The sequence below is a fragment of the Lepidochelys kempii genome, chromosome 7, assembly GCF_965140265.1.
Source record: "Lepidochelys kempii isolate rLepKem1 chromosome 7, rLepKem1.hap2, whole genome shotgun sequence".
Lineage (NCBI taxonomy): Eukaryota > Metazoa > Chordata > Testudines > Cheloniidae > Lepidochelys > Lepidochelys kempii.
Genome location: NC_133262.1, coordinates 113,069,155 through 113,090,634, shown reverse-complemented (window position 1 = coordinate 113,090,634; position 21,480 = coordinate 113,069,155). Strand labels below are relative to the sequence as shown.

At 44.7% G+C, this 21,480-nt stretch overlaps 1 protein-coding gene across 12 annotated transcripts in view; it reads left to right on the top strand.

The window, feature by feature from the left end:
• The window catches only part of ATRNL1 (attractin like 1), a 1,081,427-nt gene that overhangs the window by 244,331 nt on the left and 815,616 nt on the right, over positions 1 to 21,480 (top strand). For all 12 annotated transcript variants that reach the window (XM_073354269.1, XM_073354267.1, XM_073354264.1 and 9 more), the window contains exon 12: positions 19,458 to 19,542. In XM_073354269.1, the coding sequence (XP_073210370.1) occupies positions 19,458 to 19,542 (85 nt within the window). The remainder of the gene's footprint in view (positions 1 to 19,457; positions 19,543 to 21,480) is intronic.

Genomic DNA, 21,480 nt, shown 5'->3' with positions numbered 1-21,480 from the left:
GTGATACTCACCGTACAATACCAAAGCGTGCCTTGGTATCATCTAAGCACAGTTGAGGTGCAAGGGACTCCGACTGCAACCTTCACTTCTTCTTTGAGGAGGGTCCCTTTGGGTGTTCCACTTTAGGTGAATCTGCACCCCTGTGCTTGTAATCTGAGATTTTAGTAGCAGTTTTTGGTTGGGTCGCACATGGGCTGTCCCCGTCTCGCTCTGCCTCATGTGGTTACGTAGCACAGTGTGACCAACCCCCGCCCCCTCAGTTCCTTCTCTGCCATCCTTGACTTGAAACTTAGCAGCGCCTTTGTACTTCAGCTTTCTCTAGTTTTAACTTTAGAATACTAGTTGGTTAATAGTTAGTTAATAGTTAACCCTTCCCTGTTTATTTTCTTTTAAACAACAAGACATATTTTTTTCTTATCTGAGGAATTTAAGTTTCAGTTGTTTGGACACCAGTTAGTGTAGCATAGTTACCCTCCTCATGGAAGAAACCCTACTCTCAGAGGCATGCTTGGCTCTCTGTGTTTTAAATGTTGTATCACTTGCTGCTCTTCAATCCCAGTCTCTGACGGGCATTCACAGTGTCTCCACTGCCTCAGTGAGACAGACACACACACCTCAAAAGCGCTCCCATTGCCACAGCTTGAAAGGCCATGCCAGGAAGGCGAGAGACATACTGCTAAAACTTATCATGATAGAGAAGTCTTTTCATCCTGCATCCGATTTGGGATCACAGCCCTTTCCGGGCAATGGTCTCCTATGGTGGCGTCTGACAGAGGTTCTCCTTCACACCCTCATGGGAAGGAGTACTCTGCCAAGAAGGTGGCAAAGAAGCAGGTTCCAATCTCTGCTCCTCAGGAATCCTCCAAAAAGTAGCATTCCCCTACTTGACAGACCCCACCGGTACCAACTGTACTGAGACCTTTCAACTCTGATGTAGCAGGACCATCTGATACTGCGGGTAACCATGTGAGCAAAAGACCCTAAGCGAGCTGGCTTGGAAAAAGGCAGTAAAGGGAGACCTACAATTCTGCCTCGGTAGAGCTGGAGCTGCTCAAACATGTGGCACCTGACTGCTTGGGAATGTTACAGACTATGGTGCCTCCTTCTGCCTCTGCAGCACATTGGTACCACCACCAACACCTTCTTCTTATCGATGCTGTTGGTCCTGCAACAATTTCTCCACCACAAAAATCTTCTGGTCTTCTCGGCACCAGAATCTCCACTATTTGGTACCAACCTCACTCCAGCACGTTTGATACTGAGCCATTTTACTACATCACCCAAATCAGCTTTATTTGGTGATGAAGATGATGAGGATGAAGGGTAAATCTAGTCATCCCATCACTCCTCGCCTATCCTCACAGCTACTAGACCAGGTCCACCAGAACACCATGAATATCATCCAGGACCTGAAACTCAAGGCTGGTACAGGAACCAAAGGATGCCACTACCCATACCATTTCCACCACAGTGGCCTTACTGGGACCCAGGGGCAGTGTACTGCCAACAGTACTCTAAGCCTCCAAGTCCACCCAGGGTGAGGTTGAGGCATTCTCCTTCACCCTCTGTCCTTAGACCCTCTGAACCTCCGAAAGAGGCAGTTGAGAAATTAGAGGAGACTTCAGACTGGGAACCTGCACCAGCTGCCAACTTTTCATCCTCTTCCCCGGATGAAGCCATCATGCCCCCCACTACCCACCATGGGAGATGATTTTAAACAGTACCAGGAACTGTTTAAGAAGATTGCAGGTTCCCTAGTGATACCTCTTGAGGAAGTGGTGGAATCCCAACATAAGTTGCTAGACATTCTCCAGTCTTCAACCTCCTCCAAGGTTGCCCTACCAATAAAAAAGGCTCTCATGGACCCAGCCAAGACCATCTGACAATCACCGGCAACAATCTCACCCACCTGTAAAAGGGCAGATAAAACATATTATGTCCCTTCTAAGAGAATGGAATTTTTATTTGGACATCCCTCACCAAACTCCCTGGTGGTAGGGCTGTGAATGAAAGGGGCAGACAACATCACTCCAGAACCAATCCCAACCAACCAACAGGGACTAGAAGAGGTTATACCTTTTTTGATAGAAGACCTACTCGTCAATGAATCTACTATTTAGGATAATCAGTTATGAGGCATTGATGGCCAAATATCATTACGCAAATAATTCAAAAATATCTGAATTTATTGATTTTTCTACCCAAGGACAAAAAACAGGAATTCAAAGCAACCATCTCAGAGGGCCACCTTCTTGCTCGAACAGCCTTACAAGCTTCACTGGACTAGAGAGAGACAGCAGCACATTCTATCATCACGGCCATGGTAATGCAACGAGCTTCCTGGCTTCTCTTTTCTGGGTTCCCCAAAGAGGTACAATTTAATATTGAAGATCTTCCATTTGAGGGCCCGAAACTGTTCACATTCAAGATGGATGAGTTGCTTGATACGTGAAAGGTCTCCAGGGTGACCCTCACATCCTTGGGTATTTATACACCTTCCCAAAAGAAAAAAAACAAGCTAAGTATTACACAGCACAAAGAACAAGATCTGTGCCGTACACCCAATGTCAGAGGCAGTATGACCCACAAAGGTGGAGGCAGAGACCCACTAGCAGGAGACCACTCCCTTCTCAGCCCTTGATGTCCCAACAACCTCCCTTCAAACAACAATTTTGAGGGTTTGGTTGAGGACCTGATATACCTCCCATATTTTCAGTTGCTGGAACCATCCACAAACATCCATCCATTTGGATGCCATCTGACCGCATTCCATCCAGTTTGGCAAACCATCACGTCAGAGAAATGGGTACTAGAAATCATCAAGACTGGTTATTCCATCCAATTTACCTCCACTGACCCCCTACCCACCCCCTCTCTCCTCCTCCCCGCCCATTCCTCTTCAGGGATCCTTCTCATGAACCTCTACTAAACAGGAAGTTAACCATCTCATATGCCTGGGTGCAGCAGAACCAGAACCAACACAACACATAGGGAAGGATTTCTATTTCCACTATTTTCTAACCCAGTGAACGACTGGGTGGAGGCCCATTCTCGTCTTAAGAAGACTCAACAAGTTCATGAAAACCCAATAATTCAGGATGGTCATGCTAGCAATGATAATTCCAGCACTAGAATGAGGGGACTAGTTCTTGCCCCTCAACCTCCAGGACACACATTTCTACATAAAGATGCATCCCTCACACAGGAGGTTTCTCATATTTGTTCTGGGAACAGATCATTTCCAGTACAAAGTATTTCCTTTCAGATTATCCACTGCTCTATAGGTATTCTCAAAAGTTCTTGCAGTAATGGCTGCCCACCTCTGCAGAGAAGGCAGTGTAATATTCCCCTATTTGGACGACTGCTTACTCAAAGCATCAACAATAGCTTTCTTTACTCATCTAGGTCTTCAAATAAATGAACAAAAATCAGCATTTGCACTGATGCAGAAACTGGAGTTCATCGGGGCCCACCTTGACTCTGGAGGCTATGATCTCACTGTCCCAACACAGGTTTACCACTCTAGTCAATGTAATTAGTACAATACACGCTAGCCCCCAGAGACTGGCCAGGAAGTGACACCATCTATTAGGCCACATGTCAGTAATGATGTATAGTAATATATACCAGACTGACATGTGATGCCTGCAAGGCTGGCTCAGAACTGTATATATTCCACACAGACACAGCATAAGCAAACATCTTACAATGCCAGCCAAAGTCAAGAACTCTTTACATTGGTGGACTCAACCAAACAATGTTTATGCAGGAGTTCTCTTCGCACAGAACCGTCCATCAGTGGTGCTCCCAGTGGATGCTTCTCTGCTAGGTTGTGGGGAGACACCTACACAACCACATGATCCAGGGCCACCTGTCCCCCTCTGAATCCACACTACTCCTAAATCTACTAGAGCTGTTGGCAGTTCGCAATGCATGCTCACACTTCCTATCCATTATCAGGGACAAGGCAAGAAAGGTTCTGCCAGATGTCACTTATTTTATATAAACTGACAAGGGCGCAGGCATGGTCACACTCACTCTGCACGGAAGCCATGCTACTATGGAATTGGTGCATCAGCCACACGATTGGCATCTCGGCTTCCTACCAACTAGGATGCCAAAACACCACCGCAGATGCACTGAGCAGAAAATTCCTCCAGGACCACGAGTGGGAAATGAAAACCAGAATATTACAGAGCATATTCAAACACTGGTGATTCTCAACTATAGACCTTTTTGTGACAACCCAAAATACCAAGTGCCCACGCTTCTGCTCAAGAGTGGGATTGGGACCGGGATCTCAAGAAGATGCTTTCCTCTTCAAATGGGATGCACTTCTATTGTACACCTTTTCCCTGACTTCTCTCCTATCCAGGGTGATGCACAAGATCAGGACTGACAACTCCAGAGTAATCTGGATAGCTCCCATGTTGCCCAGAAAACATGGTTACGTTACCTCTTGAAGATTGTTGTGTGCCTGCCACACACTCATCCCCTTCTACTACAGCTTCTGTCTCAGGATGAGGGCCAGATTCACCACCCAAACCTTGCAAGACTCCACTTGAAGGCATGGGTACACCATGGCTCTGAGACAATGAAATGCCCTGTTCAGAGGAGGTAAGGGACATTCTCTTAACAGCAGAAGACCTACTACCCCACATACCTACCTACACAAATGGAAGAGATTCATTACATAGTGCTGAAATAGACAAATTATGGGGACTTCCTCCACTTTGCTAATGGTACAGGACTATATACTGGAACTTAAGAAATTGGGTGTCTCCATGTGCTCAATCAGAGTATGCCTTGTGGCAAACTCAGTGTTCCACCATAAAGTGGACAATTTCTCCATCTTCACCCACCCATCACTAAACACTTTCTCAAGGATTTTCCTAACCATTACCCCAAAATATGAGCCCCCTCTCCATCACAGGACCTCAATCTGATGCTATGATACCTTACCCACTTTATGAACCATAAACGCTTTCTCAAGGGTCTTCATAACCATTACCCCAAAATATGAGCCTCCATTCCATCACAGGACCTCAATCTGGTATTGTGTTGCCTTACCCCCTTTTTGAACCATTAGCTATGTGTTCACATCTCCTGATGAAGGTGGCCTTTCTTGTCACTATCACATCTGCCTGACAAGGACCCCCAGCTCCCCTACTTATGGCACACCCTCCATATACAAAATTTTTCAAAAATAAAGTTACCCTAAGACCACATCCCAAATTCTTACCGAAAGTAGCTTCCTCATTCCATTTGAATCAGCCCACTCATCTCCCATCATTCTTCCCAAAACCTCACGGGAATAAATGAGAAGCAATGGTCCACATCTTTGAAATCTGACGAGCACTAGCATTTTACATTGAGAGAACAAAGACTTTTAGAAAATCACCAGTTATTTCTTTCCATAATGGAACAATCTAATGGAGATGCCATATCTAAACAGAAGCTGTCTAAATGGATCTCTAACTGCACTGACTTTTGTTATCAACAACAACTACAGCCCCAACCGGGGAGCCACATGCACTCCACCACAGCACTTTCTGCTGTGATAGCCTTCCTCAGCAATGTGCCCATTATGGACATCTGCAGAGCAGCAACCTGTACATCAACCCATACATTCACACAGCATTATTCCATACAACAGCACTCCTCATCAGAGGCTCTATTTGGACTTACCGTTATATCATCTGCCACAACTGCAACTCCGAAGCCTCTCCCTTCCTCTGAGGGGCACTGCTCTACAATCATCTAAAATGGAGCATCCACAGGGACTCTCCTCAAAGAAGAAGAAGAGATGGTCACTCACCCTGTGCAGTAACTGAGGTGGTTCAAGATGGTTTTCCTTGTGGGTACACCACTGTCTTCTCCTCCTCCCCTCGGCTCTGGGGTTTTTTCTCACTGGAGACTCTGCGATAGAGAAGGAATGGGGAGGTGAGGGTCAAATAGTGCTATGTACCCGCCTGAGCTGGTGTGAGATAGGGACAATGCATGTGCAACTCAACCAGGCACTGCCACTAAAAATCTCTGATTACAAGCCCAGAGGCACAGATTCACCAAAAGTGGAGCACCCACAAGGACAACCATCTTGAAGAACCTCAGTTACTGCACAGGGTGAATAATCATCTCTTCTGTGGTATCCAGATCCATGAGTCAGCTGGTACTGGTACACTCCGCACCACCCTTGGCACAGGCTTCTATTGCCAAGACTCGTTCAGTTTCCACACAGATCCACCCAGTGTTGCAGGAAGAGAACTACTTACTGTTGCTGATGAATCTGAGTCTCCTTGTTGAGCGTGGGAAGGCTCTGGGTACTTCAGCCTACTTTATCCCTGTGCACATCATCTTTGTTACTGACTAGTTCCCTGATAGCCAAGGGGATGGATAGACAACCTGCTACTCCATCATTCCGTGCCTCCCCCCCCCTTTTGACTACTGAGATGATAGTTCTTCACACTCCCAAATTTCTAGCCAAGATTGCTTCTATTATCAACTCAGGCATGATTCCCCTAGAACCTTCTCTTCAAGGGACACTTCACGACTCAGAGAGACTTGAGCTCTTCCACACACCCGTTGGTATAGCTAAACTTGTGTGCCTCTCCTGTTTCCTTGTGGTTCTCCCCAATGGCCATATTGTGATTCTTGCACAACCTATCACTATCAGTTTTCCAAGGCACCTAGGATTGAGCAGCAGAGACTGCACTCTCCTGTATAGTTCAACCCACTTCCTATCCATCCCCACCATGGGAGGAGCTGTTAGAAGAGTAAGGAAAAAAGCCAACAAGGTTCAAATGGATATTTCTTCATTCCCTCCTTAAGGATGCAGTTATGAGCCTCCTGTCCCCCATTACACATAGGTGGTGTCAAGATTTGATGAAGAGTTGCTGACATACTCCAAATCCTCTTGGAAGAAGTCCAAGAGACCCTAGATTGCTGTTGGGCATTCTCCATATATCCTCTTGGGCCTTGTCTACACTACGTAATTAGGTCGAATTTAAAGAAGTCGGTTTTGTAGAAAGCATTTTTATACAGTCGATTGTGTGTGTCCCCACACAAATGCTCTAAGTGTACGTAGTCGGCGGAGTGTGTCCACAGTACCGAGGCAACCGTCGACTTCCAGAGCGTTGCACTGTGGGTAGCTATCCCACAGTTCCCGCAGTCTCTGCCGCCCATTTGAATTGTGGGTAGAAATTCCAGTGCCTGATGGGGCTAAAACATTGTCGCGGGTGGTTCTGGGTACATATCGTCAGGCCCCCCTTCCTTTCCTCCCTCCATGAAAGCAAGAGCAGATAATTGTTTTGCGCCTTTTTTCTTGAGTTACCTGTGCAGACACCATACCACGGCAAGCATGGAGCCCACTCAGCTAACCGTCACTGTAGTCTCCTGGGTGCTGGTGGATGCGGTACTGCCTTTTGGCAGCAGACAGTGCAGTATGACTGGTAGCTGTCATCGACTTAGTACAGGATGCTCTTTTAACCTACCTCAGTGAGGTCAGGGGCGCCTGGGCAAACATGGGAGTGACTCAGCCAGGTCATTTCCCTTTTAAGTTTCGTCTCATGGTGATTCAGTCCTACCGGCAGTGCTCTGTCTTTTAATCTGCAGCCAGCAGAAGACGATGGCCCGCAGTCATACTGCACTGCCTTCTGCCAACCACCCAGGTGATAACGACTGCTAGTGGTCGTACTGCACAGTCTGCTGCCGGCAAGATGTATAAAGATAGATGAAGTGGATCAAAACAAGAAATAGACCAGATTTGTTTTGTATTCATTTTCTCCTCCCTTCCTCCTTGAAATCAATGGCCTGCTAAACCCAGTTTTGAGTTCTATCCTTGAGGGGGACATTCTGTTTCTTGCAAAGCCACCCCTCTTGTTGATTTTAATTCCCTGTAAGCCAACCCTATAAGCCATGTTGTCAGTAGCCCCTCCCTCCACCAGAGCAACGGCAAACAATTGTTTTGCACCCTTTTCCCTGGATTGCACAAGCAGGAGCAGACGCCATAGCACAGCAAGCATGCAGCCCGTTCAGCTCACCACAGCAGTTATGACCATTGTAAACACCTCGCACATTATCGTGCAGTGTATGCAGAACCAGCACCTGAAAAACCAGGCGAGGAGGCGATGGCAGCGTGGTGATGAGGACATGAATACACTTTTCTCTAAAACCGCGTTCCCCCGCAATTTGGAGATCATGGTGTTAATGGGGCAGGCTCATGCCATGGAACACCAATTCTGGGCCCAGGAAACAAGCACAGAATGGTGGGACCGCATAGTGTTGCAGGTCTGGGATGATTCCCTGAGGCTCTGAAACTTTCGCATCGGTAAGGGCACTTTCATGGAACTTCGTGACTTGCTTTTCCCTGCCCTGAAGTGCAAGAATACCAAGATGAGAGCAGCCCTCACAGTTCACAAGCGAGTGGCAATAGCCCTGTGGAAGCTTGCAATGCCAGACAGCTACCGGTCAGTCGGGAATCAATTTGGAGTGGGCAAATCTACTGTGGGGGTTGCTGTGATGCAAGTAGCCAACACAATCACTGAGCTGCTGCTATCAAAGGTAGTGACTCTGGGAAATGTGCAGGTCATAGTGGATGGCTTTGCTGCAATGGGATTCCCTAACTGTGGTGGGGCTATAGACGGAACGCATATCCCTATCTTGGGACCGGACCACCAGGGCAGCCATTTCATAAACTGCAAGGGGTACTTTTCAATGGTGCTGCAAGCACTGGTGGATCACAAGGCACGTTTCACCAACATCAATGTGGGATGTCCGGGAAAGGTTCGTGATGCTCGCGTCTTCAGGATCTCTTGTCTGTTTAAACGGCTGCAGGAAGGGATTTACTTCCCAGACCAAAAAATAACTGTTGGGGATGTTGAAATGCCAATAGTTATCCTTGGGGACCCAGCCTACCCCTTAATGGCCTGTCTCATGAACCCGTACACAGGCAGCTTGGACAGTAGTCAGGAGCTGTTCAACTATAGGCTGAGCAAGTGCAGAATGGTGGTAGAGTGTGCATTTGGACGTTTAAAGGGTCGCTGGCGCAGTTTACTGACTCGCTCAGACCTCAGTGAAACCAATACTCCCATTGTTATTGCTGCTTGTTGTGTGCTCCACAATCTCTATGAGAGTAAGGGGGAGACGTTTAAGGTGGGGTGGGAGGTTGATGCAAGTCGCCTGGCCGCTGAATACGTGCAGCCAGACACCAGGGCAGTTAGAAGAACACAGGAGGCCATCATGTGCATCAGAGAAGCTTTGAAAACCAGTTTCATGACTGGCCAGGGTACTGTGTGACACTTCTGTTTGTTTCTCCTTGATGAAAACCCACCTCCTTGGTTGACTCTAATTCCCTGTAAGCCACCCGCCCTCCCGTCTTCGGTCACAGCTTGCTTGCAAAGGAAATAGTCGCTATCGTTTAAAAAACGTATTCTTTATTAATTGATTATAAAAATAGGGAGATAACTCACAAGGTAGCCCAGATAGGGTGTGGGAGGATGGTAGGAGGGAAGGAAAAGGCCACTTTAAAACTTGTTGAATGCCAGCCTTCTGTTGCTTGTCCACTGGGGTGGAGTGGTTAGGTGTCCGGAGCCTCCCACCCCGCATTCTTGGGCGTCTGAGTGAGGAGGCTATGGAACTTGAAGAGGAAGGAGGGCTGTTAAGCAGGGGCTGCAGCGGCAGTCTGTGATCCTGCTGCCATTCATGAACCTCCACCAGATGCCAGAGCATGTCCGTTAGATCCTGCAGTATCCCCAGTGTTTCTTCATGCCTCCTCTGATCTTCCTGACGCCACCTCTCCTCACGTTCTTCGGCCACCGTCTTGTACTCTGCTATTGTGTCCCTCCACACAGCTCTGTCAGTGTGGGACGACTTTATGAGCTCAGAGAACATGTCATCACACGTGCGTTTTTTTTTGCCGCCTTATCTGCGATAGCCTCTGGGATGGAGGCGGGAGGCTTGAAACATTTGCAGCTGCTGGAGGAAAAAAGGGAGTGAAGTATTTAAAAAGATACATTTTACAGAACAATAGCTATACTCTTTCACAGTGAACAACACTATTCACATTACATAGCTCGTGATTTTGGTACAAGGTCGCATTTTGCATCTTATATTGAGTGCCTGCAGCTTTGGTGTTAGGGATCACACATGCAGGGCTGGGCAACAGAATTCGGCTTGCAGGTGGCCATGGTAAGCCGTAGTCTTTCGGCTTCTAGAACCTTCATAACAGCAGCCCTCTCCTTTCCCATTACCAAGCAAAGCCCATGGCGTTGGCCATTTAGTGTCGCAGTTTTCCTGTTAATGTGCAGCAGCAGAAACCAAACTAACCCCCTCCCCCATCCAATTCTCTGGGATGATCGCTTTTCCCCTCCCCCCACCGCCTGGCTGGTATCAGGGAAGATCCCTGCTAGCCAAATGTGAACAGCTCAGTGCCAATGCACCCCCCCCCCCACCGCGTGGCTTACTGCAGGGAGGATTTCTTTTCAGCCACAGGCAAACAGCCCAGTAGGAACAGGCACCTCTGAATGTCCCCTTAATCAAATTCCCCTATTTCAACCAGGTTACCATGAACGATATCACTTTCCTGAGGATAATACAAAGAGATAAAGAACAGATGTTGCTTGAATGCCAGCAAACACCGGGACCATACGCTGCCAGGCTTTGTCATGCAATGATACCAGATTACTTGCTACTAGCATGGCATGGTAAAGTGTCCTACCATGGAGGACGGAATAAGGCTGCTCTCCCCAGAAACGCTCTGCAAAGGCTTTTAGAGTACCTCCAGGAGAGCTTCATGGAGATGTTCCTGGAAGATTTCCGCTCCATCCCCGAACACGTTAACAGACTTTTCCAGTAGCAGTACCGGCCACAAATGCATCCCAAGTCTTCAGGGCTACTTAATCATTAAAAAATGCTTGCTTTTATAACATGTATTATATTTAAAAAGGTACACTCACCAGAGGTCCGTTCTCCGGCTTCGTTGGGTTGGGAGGGTATTTCAGTCAGGGTGATAAAAAGATCCTGGCTGTCGAGGAAAACTGTGTGCTGTGTGCTCTCCCCAAGCTCGTTGTCATCCTGATCTTCCCCATCTGCAAAATCCTCAGCCATGGCGGAGAGTATCCCATCCTCGGAGTCCACGGACAGGGGTGGGGTAGTGGTGGCGGCCCCCCCTAGAATTGTATGCAGCTCAGCGTAGAAGCGGCATGTCTGGGGCTCTGTCCCGGAGCGTCCGTTTGATTCTTTGGTTTTCTGGTACGCTTGTCTGAGCTCCTTAAGTTTCACGTGGCACTGTGTTGCGTCCCTGATGTAGCCTCTGTCCCTCATGGCCTCTGAGATTTTTTGAAATGTTTTGGCATTTTGTCTTTTGGAACGTAGTTCTGATGGCATGGATTTCTCTCCCCATACAGCGATCAGATCCAATACCTCCCGTTCGGTCCATGCTGGAGCTCTTTTTCGATTCTGGGACTGCATGCTCACCTATTCTGATGAGCTCGCCTGGCCAAACAGGAAATGAGATTCAAAAGTTCCCGGGGCTTTTCTTGTACACCGGGCCAGTGCATCAGAGTTCAGAGCGCTGTCCAGAGTGGTCACAATGGTGCACTGTGGGATAGCTCCCGAAGGCCATTACCTTCAAATTGCGTCCACGCTAACCCTAATTCAAAATGGTGATGTCGATTTCAGCGCTAATCCCCTCATTGGGGAGGAGTACAGAAATCGGTTTTAAGAGCCATTTATTTCGAAAAAATGGCTTCGTTGTGTGGACGGGTGCAGGGTTAATTCAGATTTAATGCTGCTAAATCTGACATAAACTCGTAGTCTAGACCAGGCCTTGCACACAAGTACCTTTGTCCATAATGAGGCATTGCTTGAGCCTGCCAAGACAATTTGGCGAACCCTGAGCACCACACCTCTAACTTCTAAGAGGGCAGTGTGACCTTAACAGCATCCCAGGGCCGTAGGGAAGGGGGTTCCCTGGTATCTAGCAGTGAGTTTCAGCTGGCTTGACCAGTGTATCCCAACTCATTTGTGGCATGATTTGTATCTAAAATGTGTAATGGAGCATATAATTGGAAAACTAAGGAATACTGGGGATTACTATTATTGTGAAATGTATGTTTTAATACTATATGAGGAGTTATGAATGTTCTCTATGTTTTAAAGTTTATATTGAACAAATTAGAAAGTGGGTCTTCCCAAGTCTTGAATATATATATAAAGCAGGGTTGATCAGTGACAGTCGGATTCTAATTTACATATGCGGTAAGATCACAAGTAGTTGGGAAGTCGGCATGTCCAGATCCCAAAGGACTATGCGTTTGCTTGTCTGACCAGCTTGGTCATCAGGCAGGGACAATAAAGGCTTATGTACAGGCAAGGTAAACAGCCATTAGGAGAGTGTATGGAGAAAGATGACCACTTAGCAACCTTAACGGCGGATAGAGACAGCACTCCGTTTCAAAGGTTTACTGGCCTATAAATGGTGGCACTGAGAATTCCTGAATTATCCATCACTTGTGGGACTAAAGAGGCCAGAGCTCTTTGGATTGCAGAAAGCTGAGTCCTTCATCCAAGGCGGTTGAAAGTCTCCGGAAATTGATTATAGGTGAGAAAGCTGCTTTGGGAAAGATTGTAGCTGGTGAAATTGTTTTAATCTTAGAAGCATATTCCTACTTCTGTTTGTAACCCTTTCTAACTGATATTCCTTCTACTTGGTATCATTTAACCTATGATTTTTGTTTAATAAACTTGTTTTACTTTTTATTATAAACCAATCCAGTGCTTTGATTAACTGCAGTAAGGTGGTAAGTTGCAGATGTACTGTTTCTTTAAAGGGAACAGCAAACTTAATAACCTCTCTAAGTGTACCAGGAGAGTGATGGGCACTTGAGGGAATATGGTTTTGGGGAAATTTGGGACTGTGTTTGGGGTCACCCCTCATAAGGTAATTGGGTGGTAGTGACTAGAGTCAGGCAGTTGTAGGCATGCTGCTGGGGTAAGAGTACTGACTTGGGCCTCTCTGGTTGCAAGAGTTACTAATCTGCCCTGGAGTTCAGAATGACTAATTACCAGACACTGCTTATTAAATTCAATCAACACAATTATATCAAGTTTAATTATTTTATTGAACATCTCCTGCAGGAGCATAGAGAACAGTTTCAAGTCATAATTGCTGAAGGACAGCTCCTGGTAAGAATGAATTTGCAAGTTTTCCTTGCCTGAGCTGATATGGCAGCTGGCTCCATCTTTATCTTCAGAAATGGAAGAGAATTTACCATTGGTGTATCCTACAACATCTGTTTCCTACTGACTCTCCTTTCTCTGAGATCCTGTAGTACCTTTTTGATTTCAAGAATGCAGGCCTTTCTCTGAGCTCTGTTAATTTTCACATAAGCGACCATAACAGTGTTCCATTCTCCAGTGAAGGGTTTTCTCACCTTGCAACTTCTAGTTTTATTAAAGTGTTATCCAGCCTGTTTCCACACATCAGGGAACACACTGCAGCCTGCGTTTTTAAATTAGTCAGCTCTCAGATTAAACTTCCCTTTGAATACATGGCCACATGCTCACTCTTACACCTATGCATGCAGATGACTTTCTTGGTGGTTATCACCTCTGCTCGGAAAGTTGGTGAGTTTGGGACTTGGATGGTGACCTCCCCACCCCATCCCAAACCCATTTTCTTTACTGTTGTCTTTAAAGTCAAAGTATCGCTCTGACCAGATCCCTGATTCTTACATAATAATTCTTACATAATATCATCTTGGATTTTTACACCAATCAAACTATTCATCTGTCTGTTTTTTACCCTAAATCTCATTAGTCTAGGGAGTACGGCATCCTTCACACCTTGGACATTGGGAGGGTGGTGTTTCTCTATTTGAATGGGACTAGATCCTTTTGGGCCTCCCTTCGATTATTTGTTCCTGTAGCAGATAGAGTTAAAGGAACACCCATCTCCACCCAGAGACTTTTCAAATGAGTTTCGGTTTCATTCTTGCCTGCTATGAAGCTGCTAACATCCTGCTTCCTCCTAGGATTATAGCTCATTTAACTAGATTGCAGTCCACCACTGTCGCCCTACTAAAAGATGTACCTATCAGAGAAATTTGCAAAACTGCCGCATGGGTCTCCATCCATCCATTCACAAAGCACAATGGTCAAGTGCATGCATCCTGAGTAGATGCTGCATTTGGGACCACCTCATCCAATTAGTTTAGAACCTATGCCAAAGCACCCACCTTCTCTATCGAGTGCTGCTCAGGTATCATCTGAAGTGGATCGCCTGTAGGGACATTTCTCAAAAAAGGAGAGGTTACTAACCTTGTACAGTAACTGGGGTCCTTCAAAATGTTTGTCTCTATGGGTCCTCCACTGCTGACTTTCCTTCACTGCTTTGGAGTCTCATCTCCATGGGACTTTGTAGTAGAGAAGGAACTGAGTGAAGTTTTTGTCCATCACAGCCCTATGTACCCTCAATACATGGCATGATAGCTAGTGTGCATGTGTGGACCAAATGAGCACTGCTGCCAAAAATCTCTGTGAAAGGGTCACGTGCACCTGAAATGGAGCACACGTAGACGCAAACATCTTGAAGAGCTCCAGTTATCATACAAGGTAAAAACGATGAGGAGTCCATGTGGTTATAGCCCAAATTTGTTAGTCTCTAAGGTGCCACAAGGACTCCTGGTTGTTTTTGCTGATACAGACTAACACGGCTACCACTCTGAAACCTGTCATACAAGGTAAATAACCTCTTTTTATGTGGTCTGTTTTGTTGAAATCGTTGTTTCAAGAACAACTATAGGACAATATCTCCTTAGTAAACGTTGGATTTTACTACTCAATTTGAGTAAGAAAAAGCATGAGGAAGTGTTTGACAGTTTAGGAGATGAGGTACTTTAATGCATGTGTGGGATGCTTGTGATCGAGGAAGGAGATTAAGGAAATAGAGAGATTTCTGGTTATGTTTATTTGAATAAATGAAGTTTTCTATTAATGAAAAGTTGCTTTACTTTCTTTTCTCTTCATATTGGTAAATTGAGTCATCTGATTTTGAAATCACTGCCATTTTGCTGTCTGTATGTTAGATATTTTATGCCTTCACGTTTCTGATGAGAATTTGGTTGTAATTAAGGATCTTTGAACTTCAACAAAATTTTGCCTGACTCTTTTTGATAACACCTTTGTGTTTATCACACATTTTGCAGACTACACAGTCTTAAATCATTTTGATTCAACAAAGTAACAAGTAACTATGACTTTCTGCAGTGCTGGGATTTCCTCCATAATTCTAGATCAGTGGTTCCCAAACTTGTTCCGCCACTTGTGCAGGGAAAGCCCCTGGCGGGTCGGGCCAGTTTGTTTACCTGCCTTATCCGCAGGTTTGGCCGATCGCAGCTCCCAGTGGCTGCGGTTCGCTGCTCCAGGCCAATGGGAGAGGAACAAATTTGGAAACCACTGTTTGTTTTAGATGCATCTCTCCTTAAAAAAGGAAAAAAAAAAAAAAGGGTTTCTCCTATTATCCCTCAAATAGTTCTCTAATTTCCTATAAACTGTATAAAAATGAAAGTATCTCATAATTTCTTAATCTTCTTTCTCTCTATGTGCTCTTTTTAGGTTATAAACTTTTTTGGTGAAGTTGCCTTTTTAATGTTTGTAAAATGTTTAGCACAGTTCTTAGCAGTAAAAATAAACAATAACTTAAAAAACAATCTGAACATTTGCTGTATGCCTCCTGTTTATCAGTTGTCCCACCTTCATAAAACAGGTTTTTTTGGTCAGGTGTGAAGAGCTATTCTCCTGTGATTATCAAGAGCCATTATACCAAATTGGCTATACCCACCCTATTTCCCTCTATAAAATGGGTTCGCAACAGCTCTTGCACATCTATCTTCATAATTTTACATAAAAATACAAAGCATCTCAAAATACAGAGGCCTCCCTACCAACATTACAAAAAGAAGGATTCTAGGTGGACTCCTCCTGAAGGTCGAAAGAGCAGACTGGACTTCTACATAGAATGCTTCCGCCGACGTGCACGGGCTGAAATTGTGGAAAAGCAGCATCACTTGCCCCATAACCTCAGCCGTGCAGAACACAATGCCATCCACAGCCTCAGAAACAACTCTGACATCATAATAAAAAAGGCTGACAAAGGAGGTGCTGCTGTCATCATGAATAGGTCGGAATATGAACAAGAGGCTGCTCGGCCCCTCTCCAACACCACTTTCTACAAGCCATTACCCTATGATCCCACTGAGAGTTACCAAAAGCAACTACAGCATTTGCTCAAGAAACTCCCTGAAAAAGCACAAGATCAAATCCGCACACACACACCCCTGGAACTCCGACCTGGGATATTGTATCTACTACCTAAGATCCATAAACCTGGAAATCCTGGGCGCCCCATCATCTCAGGCATTGGCACCCTGACAGCAGAATTGTCTGGCTATGTAGACTCCCTACTCAGGCCCTACGCTACCAGCACTCCCAGCTACCTTCGAGACACCACTGACTTCCTGAGGAAACTACAATCCATCGGTGATCTTCCTGATAACACCATCCTGGCCACTATGGATGTAGAAGCCCTCTGCACCAACATTCCACACAAAGATGGACTACAAGCCGTCAAGAACACTATCCCCAATAGTGTCACAGCTAACCTGGTGGCTGAACTTTGTGACTTTGTCCTTACCCATAACTATTTTACATTTGGGGACAATGTATACCTTCATATCACCGGCACTGCTATCGGTACCCGCATGGCCCCACAGTATGCCAACATTTTTATGGCTGATTTAGAACAACGCTTCCTCAGCTCTCGTCCCCTAACGCCCCTACTCTACTTGCGCTATATTGATGACATCTTCATCATCTGGACCCATGAAAAAGAAGCCCTTGAGGAATTCCACCATGATTTCAACAATTTCCATCCCACCATCAACCTCAGCCTGGTCCAGTCCACACAAGAGATCCACTTCCTGGACACTACAGTGCTAATAAACAATGGTCACATAAACACCACCCTATACCGGAAACCTACTGACCGCTATTCCTACCTGCATGCCTCCAGCTTTCACCCTGACCACACCACACGATCCATTGTCTACAGCCAAGCTCTGCGATACAACCGCATTTGCTCCAACCCCTCAGACAGAGACAAACACCTACAAGATCTCTATCAAGCATTCTTACAACTACAATACCACCTGCAGAAGTGAAGAAACAGATTGATAGAGCCAGAAGAGTTCCCAGAAGTCACCTACTACAGGACCGGCCTAACAAAGAAAATAACAGAACGCCACTAGCCGTCACCTTCAGCCCCCAACTAAAACCCCTCCAACGCATTATTAAGGATCTACAACCTATCCTGAAGGATGACCCAACACTCTCACAAATCTTGGGAGACAGGCCAGTCCTTGCCTACAGACAGCCCCCCAACCTGAAGCAAATACTCACCAACAGCCACATACCACACAACACGTAAAAGAATAAATGGACACAAATCAGATGTCAAGTATGATAACATTCATAAACCAGTCGGAGAACACTTCAATCTCTCTGGTCACGCAATTACAGACATGAAGGTCGCTATCTTACAACAAAAAAACTTCAAATCCAGACTCCAGCGAGAAACTGCTGAATTGGAATTCATTTGCAAATTGGATACTATTAATTTAGGCTTAAATAGAGACTGGGAGTGGCTAAGTCATTATGCAAGGTAGCCTATTTCCCCTTGTTTTTTCCTACCCCCCACCAAGACGTTCTGATCAAACTTAGATTTATGCTGGAAATGGCCCACCTTGATTATCATGCACATTGTAGGGAGAGTGGTCACTTTGGATAAGCTATTACCAGCAGGAGAGTGAGTTTGTGTGTGTGTGTGTTTTGGGGAGGGGTGAGAAAACCTGGATTTGTGCTGGAAATGGCCCACCTTGATTATCATACACATTGTAAAGAGATGTTTCAGAGGAACAGCCGTGTTAGTCTGTATTCGCAAAAAGAAAAGGAGTACTTGTGGCACCTTAGAGACTAACCAATTTATTTGAGCATGAGCTTTCGGTCACTTTGGATGGGCTATTACCAGCAGGAGAGTGAGTTTGGGGGCGGGGGCGGGGGCGGAGGGTGAGAAAACCTGGATTTGTGCTGGAAATGGCCCACCTTGATTATCATACACATTGTAAAGAGAGTGGTCACTTTGGATGGGCTATTACCAGCAGGAGAGTGAGTTTGGGGGGGGGGGGGGCGGAGGGTGAGGAAACCTGGATTTGTGCTGGAAATGGCCCAACTTGATTATCATACTCATTGTAAGGAGAGTGATCACTTTAGATAAGCTTATTACCAGCAGGAGAGTGGGGTGGGAGGAGGTATTGTTTCATGGTCTCTGTGTATATAATGTCTTCTGCAGTTTCCACAGTATGCATCAGATGAAGTGAGCTGTAGCTCACGAAAGCTTATGCTCAAATAAATTGGTTAGTCTCTAAGGTGCCACAAATACTCCTTTTCTTTTTGCAAAAGCATCTCTACAACATTGTAAATAGTTTTTGTTGCAAATCTAATTTGCATTTGGCTCCAAAGGCATCCTTAATTACTTAGTCAACAAACCTAATTCCCTCAACAGCTGTAAAAGTGCTTTGAAGTAGGTCAGCCTGGCTTATTGTTAAATAGTTAATTGCTTGTGTGCTTTTCACCCTCCAATGTTTGATAATATAATATTTCTTTCTGATGATAGCCCTTGTGCATGCTCCTATTCCTGAATAGGCATTTTTGCTGGTTTGAATTCCTTGTTCTATATTTTAAAATCTCACAATTACTCACCTATGGCTATTCTGTCTTTAAAAAAAGAAAACACCTGATTTATAGCAAGGTATTAGTGACATAAGTATGCTGTCCTGAGGTTAGGTTTGGGGAATGAGTATAAGAAATTCCATATTAGTTAGTGTGTTTGAAAGAATAAAGTAGACTACATTGCAGCAATATATTGCTTTTATATTCTTTCTCAACAATACCTTTAGCTTTATAGTTAAGAACAATGTATTAGACTTTTTTTAAAAAAAACAGTCTGTCTAGATAACCAAGCTAAAGATGATATTGCAAAGACCTGAAGTTTATATTGAAGTGACTTTTGCTTTGGAGTTCTTTATATTTTACCCTGACATTTGAAAAATTAGTTATCACAAAGGTAAAAATGATTTTAATGAAGTATTCAAATATGTTTGTAAGTATAAGTATTTAAATATATCTTAGAACAGAAAGAATATTTGTTTTTTAAGAGGGTACCGTATCCTAGCATTGCTAATCAAGGCATTTGAAAAAGATATGTTTCAAATTGTTACTTTCCTCTAAAAAAAATTGCCTATATGGCTTTGATTTAGTCCTGGCATTTACATATATAATATATTTTACGAAAGTCTCTTGAAATTTTATTACAGGAAATCATATGCTTTCCTTTTGTCTTTTAGTTTGTGATGAATGGAAAATTTTACCAAAACCTAATCTGCATCGGGATGTGAACAGATTTGGACACACTGCAGTTGTCAGTAATGGGTAAATGAAGCATGTTTTAAATGTCTCTGACCATTTTTGCAGGAAGAAATAAAACCTGTGATGACAGTTATATTTACATAAAGTGCAATTCTATGATGTACTGTTGGTGTTATTTATTAACATGAATAGTAGCCCTCAAGAACAACGTTACATATCCTGATCATCAGTACATCAAATCATTTATTTGGGGTAATTGTGGAACATGTTGATTTATATAAACCTCAGGGTAGCACATTTGTCTTGCTCTGCCAGGACAGGGGGCACTGGATATAGTTTTTGATTATGCTGCAACTTTATTCTTAAATATCTGGGAGTACCTGGCAGATAATTGTACAGTGCAGGTAATACCATATATATTTCCATATGCTCAGGGGGCTGCCGTCAGCCGTCCCCCTTTCCAATCCTGGTCCCATCCATTCTACTTCTGCAGCTCGACCTTTTATGAACATTAAGTGGACTATAAAGGGTGTGGGATTGACTCCCCACCATGCCAGTTGCAGGAGCCCCAAATCCTCTGTTGCTGCTCATTTAAAGGATGCCTTGTTTAAATCCTTTACCAATAAATTTTATCTGATCACCATATCCATTCTATATGGAGTACATGTACTAGCCCAACCCCCCTTTCCTACTCCATCAGGTCCCTAACCTGCTGCGAAAGGTGAAAACCCACCTCACCTCAGCCTTTCTGGCTGTGAGAGAAAATTCCTTCCCAGCCCCCCTGAGAAAAGGGGTGACTAGCATAATGGCCGCAGCAGATAAAGATGTAACTTGGCATTTTAACTATATGCATGGGTGGGAAGGGTAGGTGATGCTAGCCTGGTCTGCATTAAAGAGGTCTTCCCTGGAACTGCCTTGGGTATAAATAATTCCCCACACATTTTCCAGTCAGCTGGAAGGAGGCAGCGTCTCCTCCCACAACTGACCTCATCCAGTTGTATTTCTTCCTATATCTTTACCTGGAACTGGTAATCCTTTTGGGGGGAGTGGGGTGTATAAAGGAGCAACGACTCGCTTCGTACCTGCCTGTTCGATCTTTGCAGTTAAAGGGGGCAATTCACTTTCACCATACAGCTGAACTAAGGTCCCCAATGCTTAATGTGTGTTGAGGACATTTAGTGATTTACAGTGGGATTGAAATCCAACACCAGGTATAGTAATCACTTGGATGTAATGTATAAATTCTCATTCATTCAGTAAGACGCTGTAGGTGATTGTGTCAAAAATCATAAACTTCTAGGAGAAATTTATTTACTGTGTGAAAAAGTAAGTGTTACATTATTCCCATGCAGCAATCATCATTAAAGACAGTATGTACCAAGAATTACCAGCTCCAGTCTACATAATTTTTTGCAACCCCCAGCAAACTGCATCAGCCTTTTGTATAGGGTGAACAGAAAGCAAATGTGGAAGAATAAGGACGGGGTTAAGGGGTAATAGGAGCCTATATAAGAAAAAGACCCAAAAATCGGGACTGTCCCTATAAAATCAGGATATCTGGTCACCCTGCCTTTGTAAGCATTGCTGTCCACAGAGGAAACTCAACATAGCTATTTTGGCAGGGAATGGGAGGTCAATACTGTGGGCCCCAGAGCTGGCATGGACACACATGGCCTGTGTGCAAGTGGCTTTAGCTTTTGGCAGATCATTTGAGGTTTGCAGGACTTGATGGCCAAACTCCTTGCTTCATCCAATGATTGTGGGGCAAACATTATCCCTCTGAAGGCAGAGTTTTATAGGAAACTTAGCCAGGAGGACCTCAAAGAACATTTTCTCATTGGCCCTCTCTCATGGGTTTCACATATGCCCTAACATGTGGCAGCTGTTGATACCATAAAGGATCACTTTTAAATGCCAACAATTGTATGTTGCCTTTTTTACGTGATTTATCACTTTCCAATAATTTGAACATGTAAATAATTAAACACATCAATAATTATA